We start from the raw sequence: 15,955 nt of genomic DNA on the forward strand, positions 1-15,955 counted from the left end.
AGGAGGAAGAGTCCAAGGCTGTGATCAGATAAGCAGCCCTGGAGGCTGTTCCAAGAAACTGACTTGAGTAAACATCTCTCCCCCCAAAACATCACTATTTAACAAGCAAAAGCGAAAGTTGTAAATACAGAGAGTCCTCGACTTATCACAATCAAGCCCAACATTTCTGTTGTTAAGTGAGACGTTTGTTAGGTGAGTTTTGTCCCACTTGATGAGTTTTCTTGCTGTTGTTAAGTGAATCCCTGTGGTTGATAAGTTGCTAACCTGGTTGTTAGGTGAAATCTGACTTCCCCATTGACTCTGCTTATCAGAAGATCACAAAAGGGGACCGCGTGATCCTGAGACACTGCAACGGTCATAAACATGAACCTGTTGCCTAGAATCCAAATTGTGATCATGGGGATGCTCCAAAGGTCGTAACTCTGAAAAATGGTCGTAACTCACTTTTTTTTCAATGCCGTTGTAACTTTGAACGGTCACTAAATGAACTGTTTGTAAGTCGAGGACTAGCTGTGCAACCTGATCCTCTGTGAGATGGCAGTTAGTTTGATATGGAAGCTAAAAAAAGATTTTATGATGAGAAAAATTCCTACCCCCTTAAATCAGCAAGATCTAGAACAGTGTTTCCCAACCTTGGCCACTTGGAGGTATCTGGACTTCAACTCCCAGAAATCCCCAACCAGCATTCACTGGCTGGGGAATTCTGGGAGTTGAAGTCCAGATACCTTCAAGTGGCCAAGGTTGGGAAACACTGATCTAGAAGATCAAAATAGTGTCAAAGGAGAGATAATACTTCCTTTCCGGACCCAACAGAGTGTGATTCTTGTATATATTTGAATACTTTTAAACCATCGTCATCATACTAACCGGAATCCAACTCTTCTTGTATAATGCAGGCAATTCTTTGTGACATGAGTTTGGAAGTGGACTGATCTGCAAATGGCCCCACATTCAGGACATGTATATGGAGATTTATGCTGATGTATCCTCTGATGGGATGCAAAACTGCACAAATTTGGAAGCAACATCTGGCAGATACTGCAGGTCTTCTACGGAATTGAAAAAATTGCGACAGTCAGCCGTTGAACATAGGCAGAAATACTCCACAGTACAGAGTTGGTTACGACCTGCCACAAACCTTTGAAAGAAAATCACATTATGAAATACCAGCATTCAAAATAATAACAATAAAATGGCCATTAGCTACCATTGCTTGTAACTGACTGAGTCTTTGTCCTTTCACACATCCAGATTAAGAGCAACTTGTACATTAGTAAGGTACAAGTGTTTATTCACTTGTCTTCCCTTGTTCCCCTTTCCTTTTCTACCTTCTTCTCTCTTCTATTAAGATGAAATTAGATTGTAAATTCCTAGGAACAGATCCCTCTTCTTCTGTTTATATTGCTTCCCTTGGATTGCAACCAATAAAGTGGTATCTACTGCTTGGGGGGTTTAGTTCCTCTGCTGAATTGCTCTTACTGTGAATATTTTACCCCCTAAATTTCAAGGAGAATCTGCTTTCTTGTAAAGTTATTCTGCATTCCACACTGTGGAACTACAGAAAACCTTGAATTTCTTCTGAGTGACCTTCTTTCAGACATTTGAACAGTCCTATAATTTCCCGCGATAGTTATTTTTTCTTGATACAAAGACTACACAGTTCCTTGAAAACTATCCTTCACAGGATTTCGTTTCTGGTCTCTTAATCATCCTTAGATCCCCAAGCTATTCAGGTTTGTCTGAAATCTTCTCAAAGTCTGGCGTTTACCAAAGCAGAACAGGGTAGGTAGGATGACTATTCCTCAAGTTTTAAAATTTATGGTTCCTAGTAATGCTGTGTTTGCTTTTTTTTAGCAGCGTAAAGGATTGTGAAGGTAACCTTGAGAGATAGATGGAAGAGCTCCAGCCTAAAATATGGGTTTCCAAACTTGGCAACTTTAATACAGGTCGTCCTTGACTTAAAACAGTTAATTTAGTGAACAATGTCGTTTGGCGGGACCCAGGGGAAGAGCCTTCTCTGTGGCGGCCCCGACCCTCTGGAACCAACTGCCCCCAGAGATTAGGATTGCCCCCACCCTCCTTGCCTTTCGCAAACTCCTTAAAACCCCACCTCTGCCGTCAGGCATGGGGGAATTGAGACATCTCCCCCAGGCTTATATAGTTTTAGGTATGGGATGCTTGTGTTGTATGTTTTTTAATTAATGGGTTTTTTAGATATTTTTAAAATATTAGATTTGTTCACTATACACTGTTTTACTATTGTTGTGAGCCGTTGTGGAGAGGGGCGGCATACAAATGTAATAAATAATAATGATAATAATTCCAAGGTACAAAAAACACTGAAAAAAGTGACATGGCTATTTTTCACACTTGCAACCGTTGCAGCATGGCCCATGGTCTTGTGATCAAAATTCAGAGGACTGGCACCTAGTTCATATTTATGACAGTTGCAGTGTCCCCGGGTCACATGACCTTCTGATAAGCAAAGTCAATGGGAAAGCCAGCTTCACTTAACAACAGCATTACTGATTTAACAACTGCAAACCATTCACTCAACAACGGTGGCAAGAAAAGTAGTAAAATTAAGCAAAACCCACTCAACAAATTTCTCACTTGACAATACAAATGTTGGGCTCTATTTTGGCCTCTATAAGTTGAGGACTACCTGTGGTTGTGGACTTCAACTCCCACAACTCCCTCAGTTAGCATGGCTGGCTGAAGGAATCCTGGGAGTTAAAGTCCATAAGTCTTAAAGTTGCCAAGTTTCGAGACCCCTGCCAGTCAGACAAGACATATTAAATATTTTTTATATCAGCCCATATAAGAATAGTGACAGAGACAGCATCAGATACTTTCAACATGTCTTGTGTTCATTCTACTATTTCAATTCACAATAATCTTTGTTAGGCAAATAGATAGTAACTGGCTTCAGAAAGAATAGTTTTCTGGAAAGTAAGAGGGGGAAAGTGCTTACAGATTTGTAATACAGTGGAACCCCGACTTACGAAATTAATTGGGTTCCGGAAGGAGGCTCGCACGTCGAAAAGCTCGTATGTCGAAACATTGTTTCCCATAGGAAACAATGTTAAAAGCGATTAATGCGTGCAAGCCCGAGGGCTGAGGGGAAAAGACGTCGGCTGAAGCGGGGAAGTTCGCCAGGAGTCAGCAAAGAAGCCGCGCGTGTGTTTTTAAAAGATCGGAGTCGGCATGGGGAGGCTTTCAATCAGCCCCCGAGCCCCCAACCCGGACTTGGGGGTTGATTGAAAGCCTCCCCATGCCGGCTCCGATCTTTTAAAAACACACGCGCGGCTTCTTTGCTGACTCCTGGCGAACTTCCCCGCTTTAGGAGTCAGCGGAAAAGCCGCGCGTGTTTTTCTAAAAGATCGGAGCCAGCCTGGGGAAGCTTTCCATGCTGGCTCCGATCTTTCAAAACCGGCGCGTGGCTTCTTTGCTGCTCCTAAAGCGGGGACGGCCCCCCCCCCCCAAGCAGAAAGCCAAGGACCCCCCCCACCCCCAAGCAGAAGCCAAGCGAATGCTTACCAAGTGGGATACTACGAGCAGAGAAGAGCCGGGCGCTTCCTTGCCTTCGCCGAAAGAGTCAGGGAGGCGTGGCTCGTATCCCGGATGTGAGCTCGGGAGGCGAACGGAAATGACGCTCCCTCCCAAGCTCTTATCTCGAGTTGCTCGCAAGTAGAGCTGCTCGTATGTTGAGGTTCCACTGTATACAGTACTCTAACCTTACAATAAAAGTAGTGTTAGGACTAATGGTTTGTGTTTTCTGTTAGGCTGCCTACATTATTGTAGTATACTAAGAGATACTTTACTAACAAATTTTACTTTTCTGTATTGATCTAAACTATAATTAGTCCTTTTTTGTATTAGGAAGACTTCTATGCTTAGCGGAGCAATGGTAGCCCCTTTACATGTTAAATGTTGTTTGTCTTGTTTTGTGTTATATTTTAAAAAAATCAAGAATATACAGTGGTACCTCTACCTAAGAATGGCTCTACTTACTCACTTTTCTAGATAAGAACCGGGTGTTCAAGATTTTTTTTGCCTCTTCTCAAGAACCATTTTCTACTTACAAACCTGAGCCTCCAAAACTGTAAACGGAAAAAGCAGGGAAAAGCCTCCGTGGGGCCTCTCTAGGAATCTCCTGGGAGGAAACAGGGCCGGAAAAGATGGGGAGAACCCTCTGTGGGGCCTCTGTAGAAATCTCCTGGGAGGAAACAGGGCTGGAAAAGGTGGGGAGAAGTCTCCGTGTGGCCTCTCTGGGAATCTCCTATGGGAAAAATTGATTCCTATGGGAAAAAATTGCTTCTTCTTACAAACTTTTCTACTTAAGAACCTGGCCACGGAATGAATTAAGTTCAAAGTAGAGGTACCCACTGTACTAAGTGCCTTCTGGACTGAGCAGAGACATATTCATCAAAACAGTAATAGGTAGCTCTGACTCAGTGGCTGACTATATGAAAATGTACTATGCAAAAGAGGCCACTCTTCACCCAGCAATCCGGAAGAGGGAAGTGGATGTCATCCATCTCTCTCTCTCACACACACACACACACAAACCACTCCTTGCACCCATCACTGCCCGCTTTTCTCAGAAGAGAATAGCAAGACCAAGGAACAGCAGCAGAGCCAGGAAGCCTGAAGGGCCAAAACCTTAAATCCATACTATCTGATCACTCTGGAACAGCACCATGAGATAGCAGGAACTGTGGAAAGGATTGCAAATATATGCCACACAGGGAAGGAGGCCCATCTTTGATTTGATATTCCTGAGTTTCATTTTTGACATAATTTGGGAACAGAACCTTGATCTGCTTGACAAAATTTTCTAACTTTCCTAAAGAAAAATTTCCTCAGATTGTCCTGCCACTGGGGGCTCCCTAGGCAATATCTCTTCCCCTTATTCCCAAAGGTGATATAGACTTTTTCATTACTTTCACCTTTAGACACAACTTGGGCGTCCTCCTCGATCCACAGCTCACATTAGAGAAACATCTTTCAGCTGTGGCGAGGAGGGCGTTTGCCCAGGTCTGCCTGGTGTACCAGTTGCGGCCCTATTTGGACCGGGAGTCACTGCTCACAGTCACTCATGCCCTCATCACCTCGAGGCTCGACTACTGTAACACTCTCTACATGGGGCTACCTTTGAAAAGTGTTCGGAAACTTCAGATTGTGCAGAATGCAGCTGCGAGAGCTATCATGGGCTTTCCCAAATATGCCCATGTTACACCAACACTCTGCAGTCTGCATTGCTTGCCGATCAGTTTCCAGTCACAATTCAAAGTGTTGGTTATGACCTATAAAGCCCTTCATGGCATCAGACCAGAATAGCTCCAGGACCATCTTCTGCCGCACGAATCCCAGCGACCAGTTAGATCCCACAGAGTTGGCCTTCTCCGGGTCCCGTTGACTAAACAATGTCGTTTGGCGGGACCTAGGGGAAAAGCCTTCTCTGTGGCAGCCCCGACCCTCTGGAACCAACTCACCCCAGATATCAAAGTTGCCCCCACCCTCCTTGCCTTTCGTAAGCGCCTTAAAACCCACCTCTGTTGTCAGGCAGGGGGAAATTGAAATATTCCCTTCCCCCTAGGCTTATAAAATTTATGCAAGGTATGTCTGCATGTATGATTGGTTTCTTAAATTGGGTTATTTTACATTACTTTTAATATTAGATTTGTTCATATTGTCTTTTTACTGTTGTTAGCCGCCCCGAGTCTACGAAGAGGGGCGGCATACAAATCTAATAAATAAATGAATGAATGAATGAATGAATGAATAAATCCTCCTATCCCAAATCCCCAGGAGAAAAAAAATTGTGGGTTGTGAGAACACAACATAACATGTCTTCTCCCACAAGCGCACCAGGTGTCCTGTAAAGCAGAGGTCTCCAAGCTTGGCAAGTTTAAGACTTGTGGACTTCAACTCCCAGAATTCCTCAGCCAGCAAGCTAGCTGAAGAATTCTGGAAGTTGAAGTCCACAACTCTTAAATTTGCCACGCTTGGAGACCTCCTGCTGTAAAGCATCTGCTCGAATTGAGATGACAGTTGTCCCTCCTGCGGGAATCTGCTGATTTCCACTTCTGGTGTTTTTTTGTACCCTGGTCTGAGTTGCTTTCTTTAGTTACTGGAAAGGGACCAATATATTTTGAGTCTAATTTCTTGGAAGGTCTCACAGAATTTAAACATTTTTGAAGAAAGGCATATGAAATCTGTCTATAGCAGTGCAACTGCTGCTTTTCTGTACATATCTTTGCCAGTGTGACCTGTTCTTTAAAGAGGCTTTGGGCTTCTTAGCTCTTAGAGAAGAAATATGTGGTATGAGGAATAGCACTTTCTTGTCTGGATGCTGGTAAAACAAACAGGTAGAATTCATGTGTTGCCTGTAATGAAGACACACCAATGGAGGAGTGTGCAACGTTGTTGTAAGCAGTCCAATTTTCTTGCTGGTTAAGAAATGTAGCATTTTAAATATTTAGAGCTATAACAAGCAGGAAGAGGGAGATTATGATCCCGCTACATAGAGTGCTGGTGAGACCACATTTGGAATACTGTGTTCAGTTCTGGAGACTTCACCTACAAAAAGATATTGACAAAATTGAACGGGTCCAAAGACGGGCTACAAGAATGGTGGAAGGTCTGAAGCATAAAATGTATCAGGAAAGACTTAATGAACTCAATCTGTATAGTCTGGAGGACAGAAGGAAAAGGGGGGACATGATCGAAACATTTAAATATGTTAAAGGGTTAAATAAGGTCCAGGAGGGAAGTGTTTTTAATAGGAAAGTGAACACAAGAACAAGGGCACACAATCTGAAGTTAGTTGGGGGAAAGATCAAAAGCAACATGAGAAAATATTATTTTACTGAAAGAGTAGTAGATCCTTGGAACAAACTTCCAGCAGACGTGGTAGATAAATCCACAGTAACTGAATTTAAACATGCCTGGGATAAACATATATCCATCCTAAGATAAAATACAGAAAATAGTATAAGGGCAGACTAGATGGACCATGAGGTCTTTTTCTGCCGTCAGACTTCTATGTTTCTATGTTTAATTGCAAGAGGGTCTTCCAACATTTGGAAGTAAATTGACTACCGGTTAGTTATGACAAGACTGACTAAGCTTCTATATCTAAAGAAATTTTAAAAATTGAGTTATTTGGGGGCAATTGGGAAACTTTCGCCAAGGAATAAAATTGGCCAATTTGGGTAAAACAATACATTATCATCAATATGGTAATATAATTCTGCATCAGAGGAAGTTAAGAAATCTAGAAACACAATATTCCTTGTGTGTGTGTGTGCAGTGGAGGGGTGGGAGTGTTTAGCAGCTGAAACAATCTTGCTGACTTACCAGGGATTGGCTTTGCTCTTTGACAAAAGGAAACCTAATCCCTTATATCTCCATGGATGTAGGACCACCAAAATTCTCTGACGGTTCACTGTTGAGTTTTGAATATCCCCATGTCCTGCTATTTGTTGATGTGGCACAAGTACTTCCTCCCTTGGAGGAAGAGGCACACAGTACATAAAACGTCCATTGTGCAATACCTGCCCTTTTGCCGTTGTGAAAAGGGGAAATTATAGTACCTTGCTGGACTTTCTTGAGTTCATGCACTTGGGCTCTGGAATATGCATCCTGCTTCTGCTGTGCCTTAATTCAATCAGAGATCAACAACTTGCTTATTGCTCCTTATTGCTTTTGTATGGATCTGCCTTAGGGTGAAACTCAAAAGTTGCTTGGTTGCAGGATTGTTGCTGGTGTGTGTGAGAGAGAGAGAGAGAGGGAGGGAGAGGGAGATTAAGGACATTCATCTTCTGGCTTGCATGTGAGAGGGTCTGGAAGCTTGTTGTGGGAACCTGGGACATATGAGATGTAAATGTCAAATTGAGAGAAAGCTTTAAGGAGTGAGGGCTGGTGAAGTCCTGTCAATGACTACTTCAGCTTCAACCACAAAAATACACAGGGACACAACAGATACAAACTCAAAGTAAACTGCTCCAAACTCGACTGTTTGGAAACTTCAGATCGTGCAGAATGCAGCTGCGAGAGCAATCATGGGCTTTCCCTAAAATGCCCATATAACACCAACACTCCGCAGTTTGCATTGGTTGCCGATCAGTTTCCGGTCACAATTCAAAGTGTTGGTTATGACCTATAAAGCCCTTCATGGCGCCGGACCAGATTATCTCAGGGACCGCCTTCTGCTGCATGAATCCCAGCGACCAGTTAGGTCCCACAGAGTGGGCCTTCTCTGGGTCCCATCAACTAAACAATGTCGTTTGGCGGAGCCCAGGGGAAGAGCCTTCTCCGTGGTGGCCCCGGCCCTCTGGAAACAACTCCCCCCGGAGATTAGAATTCCCCCACCCTCCTCGCCTTTCGTAAGCTCCTTAAAACCCACCTCTGCCGTCAGGCATGGGGGAACTGAGATACTCTTTCCCCCTAGGCCTTTACAATTTATGCATGGTATGTTTGCTTGTAGGTATGATTGGTTTTAAAATAAGGGTTTTTACTTGTTGTAGTATTGGATTTACATGCTGTTTTTATTATTGTTGTTAGCCGCCCCTAGTCTACGGAGAGGGGCGGCATACAAATCCAATAAATAAATGAATGAATGAATGAATGAATGAATGAATACAACTTTAGCAACCGAGTAGTTAATACATGGAACTCACTACCTGACTCTGTAGTATCACCACCAAACCCCCAAAACTTTACCCTTAGACTATCCATTGTTGACCTCATCAGATTCCTAAGAGGTCAGTAAGGGGCGTGCATAAGTGCACCGTGGGCCTACTATCCCTGTCCTAATGTTTCTCTATTATTAGTACCAATATCATGTACTGTATATAAGCATTGTTATATCTTTGTATACTATCAATACGTACTTGACCCCCCCAAAAAAAGTTTTGCTGAGATGCTATCTGGGATCAAGCTGGGCATTTTGCTTGCTTCATGCTCCATTGCCCTACAAGTTCTGCATCTTATTGTTGTGGCTGGCGCTTTTTTTTTACCGGGCACAATCTGGCTAGGTGCCCAGGGCTTTCATTGTAAAACATGGTCCTTGATCTTTTCTTCTTTCCTTTTCCTCCCAACCACAGGGATACTTAGTGGGTCCAGTCTTCTTGGGCTTTCCCACAAAGCATTGGGAGGTCATTGGGAGGAATGACCCAGTGGGAGAAGATAGGCTGTAGGTTGATTTCTCCTCTGCCTCAACTGCTTCAGCTGGACCTCTGTAATTACACCACATTGACAGAGCTCTTCCAGGATATCTATGGTGCTCTTACTTCAACAGTGACATAGGGCAAAGTTTGGTAGGGAAGGTTTGCCTATTTGCCGATGACTTTAAAGTGTGCAATAGGGTTGATATTCCTGGAGGCGTCTGTAATATGGTAAATAATAATAATAATAATAATAATAATAATAATAATAATAATAATAATTTATTAGATTTGTATGCCGCCCCTCTCCGAAGATGATTTAGCTTTACTAGATAAATGGTCAAAGAAATGGAAACTGCAGTTTAATGTTTCCAAATGTTAAATAATGCACTTGGGGGAAAGGAATCCTCAATCTGAGTATTGTATTGGCAGTTCTGTGTTAGCAAAAACTTCAGAAGAAAAGGATTTAGGGGTAGTGATTTCTGACAGTCTCAAAATGGGTGAACAGTGCAGTCAGGCGGTAGGAAAAGCAAGTAGGATGCTTGGCTGCATAGCTAGAGGTATAACAAGCAGGAAGAGGGAGATTATGATCCCGCTATATAGAGTGCTGGTGAGACCACATTTGGAATACTGTGTTCAGTTCTGGAGACCTCACCTACAAAAAGATATTGACAAAATTGAACGGTCCAAAGACGGGCTACAAGAATGGTGGAAGGTCTTAAGCATAAAACGTATCAGGAAAGATTTAATGAACTCAATCTGTATAGTCTGGAGGACAGAAGGAAAAGGGGGGGCATGATCGAAAACATTTAAATATGTTAAAGGGTTAAATAAGGTCCAGGAGGGAAGTGTTTTAATAGGAAAGTGAACACAAGAACAAGGGGACACAATCTGAAGTCAGTTGGGGGAAAGAACAAAAGCAACATGAGAAAATATTATTTTACTGAAAGAGTAGTAGATCCTTGGAACAAACCTCGAGCAGACGTGGTAGATAAATCCACAGTAACTGAATTTAAACATGCCTGGGGTAAACATATATCCATCCTAAGATAAAATATAGAAAATAGTATAAGGGCAGACTAGATGGACCATGAGGTCTTTTTCTGCCATCAGTCTTCTATGTTTCTATGTTTCATCAGGTCATCCATCAGCCCTTCTCTGAACTGGTCATCAGGGTTAAGTCATCCCAACCCTACATCATCAACAAATAAATTAAAGTCTGAAATATATTTCCTTACTTTTTCCCTCAATAGCCTTTATTGTCCACTTGGCTGTTGCTTCCTTCAGCAAGCTCAACAAAAAATGTTATTTTTGATGTGATCAGTGAGAAATCCCACTGGTCTGTCTGACGTCAACATCTCACACCAAGAAATGTTATGGAATTGATCCCTGTCCTCTCCAAGATTCTCCAGCAAGGCATCCACTCTTGTGATGCTATGGATTGAGTCAAATCTGTCTCCAGTTGCTGTGTTAGTTGTTATCATGGCATTCTGTAAGCTAGTCATCTGTACATATATTTGCTGCTAGCTGTTTTGACAACATGGCTGTCAGACACTCAACGGTTAGAAGGGTTCCTTGAAGATTGGACACCGTTCTTGAAATTCCTCTCTTTGGAAAAGAGTAGGAGGACTTGCAAGATTGAGTCAGCCCTCATAGCTAAACCAAACAGGAAAGATGACAGGTTGAACTAATTCTACTCTATTGTGAATCTATATTAGCAAAATCTTGCAAGTATGAATAAACAAACTTCCCAGCAATGCCATTTTTAACTGCTTGTTTCAGTGGGAGGGGGCATCCCTAATTTTTTTTTCTCTTGAGCAATAAGCCACTGGAGGCTTGCCTCTCTTTCTTATTTTCTTTCTTTCTTTCTTTCTTTCCTTTCTCTATCTATCTATCCATCCATCCATCCATCCATCCATCCATCCATCTATCTATCTATTAGATTTGTATGCCGCCCCTCTCCAGAGACTCGGAGTGGCTCACAACAACCAAAACAGTACAAAGCCAATAGTTAATTTTTTTTAAACCCTTAATATAAAAAACAATCATACATCTCATACAAACCATACGTAAAGCGGAAACGGCCCATGAGAATCAATTTCCCCATGTGTGACGGCAGAAGTGGGTTTTAAGGAGTTTGCAAAAGGCAAGGAGGGTGGGTGAAATTCTAATCTCCGGGGGGAATTGATTCCAGAGGATCGGAGCCGCCACAAAGAAGACTCCTCCCCTGGGTCCCGCCAGACGACATTGTTTCGTTGACGGGACCCGGAGAAGGCCAAATCTGTGGGATCTAACCGGTTCGCCTGGGATTTGTGCGGCAGAAGGCAGTCTATCTGTCTATCTATGCAGCATCTCTTCCCTGTTCCCCCAAAAACCACACATTCTATCTACTGAGACAAAAAGAAATGCAAAGCCCTAAAAAAAGAATCCAATGACTTCAGGAGCAATGGATGCTTATTGCAAAGCTTATCTCTACTTATAATTTACTCCATAAAAACATTTGATAAGCTATGCAGATTTAATAATCCAAACAATCAAAAAAAGGATCCTAGCCTTTTGCAATCTGATAATTTGCAGAGAATGGATTTCAGCCTTTCGACTTCTTAGTCAGGATGACCAAATGGGGATCTTGATTTATGGAATAAATGGAATGTACTGAATATTCTAATTGTAAATAATGAGAATTTTGTGACATATGGATTTTTCATTTACGAGGATCATAACTACCCAGCATACCAGGTCCATGTGCATTAGCAAAATTAATCATACAATCTCTTCCACTAACTAAAAACAAAGCCGTGCTAATGAGTCTTATTTAATTAACAGGAGTTATAGTTATATCAGTCTCCTCTGAATTAATGGAAGCATGTAATCCTTTGAGGGATTAAGTATTATATTGTTATATTCTCTGGTATGTTACTGTTCTGCCTGTTTTAAGGCAGAAAAATGCAAACAAGGATCTGGTAATGTACTGAAGATATGTATATCCCACAATTTAAAATTAATCTTCTTTTAATCTAAATTGCCTTAGAAACTTATTTTTTATTCATAAAGTACAATAGTAAGGGAAGGAAGAATGCAAGCAAAGTTGCCCATAAGTGACCTTCCAAAAAAAAAAAATTAAATAAAAGCTTTCGTGTGCGATCAGTAGCATTTCAGATTTGTCCAGAGACAAAAGTTTATAATTATGATACCACCACTAAAATGACTCTGTAACGGCATACTTCCCATTCCAATGATATTAGCAGTGATCTGAAAGCAGTTTCAAATGTCAATAATGAAATTCAACAGCTTTGCAGGGCCCACAGTAGTCCTTAAGATGATTATTAAAATCTTGAATAGCATGGGGCCAGTTAATATAAGCATTAATGCTTGGAAATGAAATAGTATTGTGTTATAGCTTCTAAATCTCTCCTTTAAAAGCTTTAAAATTCTAAACTAGTTTCTCTGTAACTTCATTTAAAAATGAGAGTAGTAAAAAGCCTTCTAGTGTAAGGAGTCCCCTGTAGAATTGAGCCAAGCACAAAATCTACCATGTAAATGGAAACAATAACTACTAATTGCCAATTTCACACAAAAAAGTGACAAGCCTATACAGTATATCAAAGCAGACATATTTTTACATGGACTTCATACAAAAATATTGCTGAGAAGACTAAAGGCCAAAATAAGGAAACTTTGTAGAAAAAGCTTAATGTTTTTGTTAAAAGGGAATGGTTACATCAGTTGATTGATGAACTAAAAAAGTTCCCATAAATAAAGCTGCATTATGCAAGTTGAATAAATAGCAAAATTTGCTAGCATTAATTCAACCACTTATAAAAATTGAAAATGTGTTAAGTAACTCTTGATTGTCAAAACCAAATGTCACCGGGAAAAAAAACCCTTTAAATCCCAGCAAAGAATGAACAGTCTTTTGCTGTCATTTTAGATGTCCATGTAGAAAATGTCCAGCATGGCATATTCATTAATGATGCCAACAAAACCTCTAACACCGCTATTTCTCATAAAGCGTCTTTCTATTGTGTCTCTTAAGATTTATAGGAATTGTTGCCATCTCCACATTTACTTTTATTTATATACAGTAATACCTCATGATACGAACTTAATTGGTGCAAGGAGGAGGTTCGTAAGATGAAAGGTTCGTAAGACGAAACATTGTTTCCCATAGGAAACAATGTAAAGTCAATTAATCCGTGCAACCAAAAAACCCCCCGCAAAAAACCGGCTTTCGGCAAGTGCTGGGAAGCCGCACGGCTGTTTTAAAAGGTGACAGCCGGCCTGGGGGACTTCGCAGCACCCCCCCCGAACCCGGGTTCAGGGTTCGGGGGGCGTGCTGGGAAGCCCCCCAGGCCGGCTGCGACCTTATAAAACAGCCGCGCCGCTTCCCAGCTGTCTCCTGAAGCCGAACGCGGAAGTTCGGCTTTGCCGTTCGGGCTTCAGGAGACAGATGGGAAGCGGCGCGGCTGTTTTAAAAAGGTCGCAGCTGGCCTGGGGGGCTTCCCAGCACCCCCCCCGAACCCGGGTTCAGGGTTCGGGGGCGTGCTGGGAAGCCCCCCAGGCTGACTGCGACCTTTTAAAACAGCCGCGCCGCTTCCCAGCTGTCTCCTGAAGCCGAACGTGCGAAGTTCGGCTTTGCCGTTCGGCTTCAGGAGACAGATGGGAAGCGGCGCGGCTCTTGTTCGAGTTACGAACCGGTGTTCGGGAGGCTTCTGGGAAGCCCCTGCCGCCCAGCCTGTCACCTTTTAAAACAGCCACGCGGCTTCCCAGCAGTCTCCGAACGCTGGTTCGTAACTCGAAAAAACGTTCGTAAGAAGAGGCAAAATTTTTCTGAACCCCGGGTTCGTATCACGAGTTGTTCGTAAGACGAGGGGTTCATATCTTGAGGTACCACTGTAATTCCCTTTATATTTTTTATAAATAACATAAGGTGGTGAACATATCTAATACTTCCTTTTCCCTCCTATTTTCTCAATAACCACAACCCAGTGAGGTTGGTTGGGCTGAAGGAGAGTGAGTGGCTCAAAGTCACGGAACTGGTTTCCATGCCTAAGCTGGGACTAGAACTCACAGTCTCCTGGTGATTGGCCCAAAGTAAACCAAGGCAGCTTTCATGCCGAAGGAGAGACTAGAATTCACTGCTTTTTATTTTCTAGTTTGGTGCTTTAACCCTTAGACCAAATCGTATTTACGCGCCATATTTTTCAGAGTATAAGACGCATCATTTTCCTTCATAAAAGAGGCTGAAAATTTGAGTGCGTCTTATACTCTGAATGTGGCTTTTTTCAACCCTAACTAGGTGCTAATGATCTTCCCAGCTGTTACCCGGCTTGCAAGCTTTTTCATTGTTACTCTATCCAAAGAATGTTTTTCTAGCCCTAAGTCTTTGCAGGTTTTTTCCACTGCTCTACTTGCCCCAAATAAGTTTCTTTCCAGCCTTAATGCAGTGCTAATGATGTTTCCACCTCTTGCCAGCTTGCAAGCTCTTTCATTGTTACTCTCTCCAAATAATGTTTTTCCCGGGTTCGGGGGGGTGCTGGCAAGCCCCCCAGGCCGGCTGCGACCTTTTAAAACAGCCGCGCCGCTTCCCAGCTGTCTCCTGAAGCCGAACGCCAAAGCCGAACTTCCGCGTTCGGCTTTAGGAGACAGCTGGGAAGCGGCGCGGCTGTTTTAAAAGGTCGCAGCCGGCCTGGGGGGCTTGCCAGCACCCCCCCGAACCCCGAACCCGGTTCGGGGGTGGGTGCTGGGAAGCCCCCCAGGCCGGCTGTCACCTTTTAAAACAGCCGCGCGGGCTTCCCAACAGTCGCCGAAAGCCGTTTTTTTTGCGGGGGTTTTTTTTGGTTGCACGGATTAATTGACTTTACATTGTTTCCTATGGGAAACAATGTTTCGTCTTACGAACCTTTCGTCTTACGAACCTCCTCCTTGCACCAATTAAGTTCGTATCATGAGGTATTACTGTAATGTTTTTCCAGCCCTAAGTCTTTGCAGGCTTTTTTTCATTGCTCTACTTTCTTTCCAGCCCTAATGCAGTGCTAATGATCGTTCCCAGCTCTTGCCAGCTCACAAACTCTTTCACTTTTACTCTCTCTAAATAAGGTTTTTTTAAAAAGATAATAATATGCTGAAGCTGTCCAGGCTAAGGACTAGCCAGATGAATACCTGGTAGGCAAATCCCCCCCCCTATTTTGCTCCCCCAAAACTAAGGTGCATTTTATACTCTGAAAAATAAGGTATCTACGATAAGGTATCTACGATTATCATACTGGAGAACATTATATGTGAACCCACTAGTCATATAATGGGGCCTGGCCTGTAATTTACATAATGCTTATTCCTATTCCTATTGTCATCCTTTTAAATAGTTGCTTGAAGCAACAAGAGCAATCTGTAGTAATGCAGAAAAAGGCATGGACGAGAAAAGTAGCATCTTTTTTCTAATTCACTCCAATTCCAAAACTCATAGAGGCATGGAAAATGAGTTAGTTCCATAGTGATGGGTTTAGTCTATAACCTTCATTAGGAGATCTGCACTAACTCTGCAGAAATGTTTTACTGCAGTGTTCCCCAGCTTGAGTCAATTTAAGATGTGCGGACTTCAACTCCCAGAATTCTGGGAGCTGAAGCCCTCAGTTCTTAAAGTGGCTAAAGCTAAGAAACACTTGGCTTTACCTTTTGTTTCTTGGCTATTAAAACTCAGTTCCGACTTTTCAGTATAGATCTAAAAAGATAACTACCTGTATATATATATTCTAAATGAATATAAGGGCCGAGTAGGAATT

At 42.5% G+C, this 15,955-nt stretch overlaps 1 protein-coding gene across 1 annotated transcript in view; it reads right to left on the reverse strand.

Annotated features, from left to right (window-relative positions):
• The window catches only part of ZNF532 (zinc finger protein 532), an 80,113-nt gene that overhangs the window by 26,001 nt on the left and 38,157 nt on the right, over nucleotides 1-15,955 (reverse strand). The window contains 1 exon segment of the mRNA XM_070736406.1: nucleotides 868-1,049. Coding sequence (XP_070592507.1) covers nucleotides 868-1,049 — 182 coding nt within the window.

This window comes from Erythrolamprus reginae, chromosome 2, assembly GCF_031021105.1.
Source record: "Erythrolamprus reginae isolate rEryReg1 chromosome 2, rEryReg1.hap1, whole genome shotgun sequence".
Taxonomy (NCBI): domain Eukaryota; kingdom Metazoa; phylum Chordata; class Lepidosauria; order Squamata; family Dipsadidae; genus Erythrolamprus; species Erythrolamprus reginae.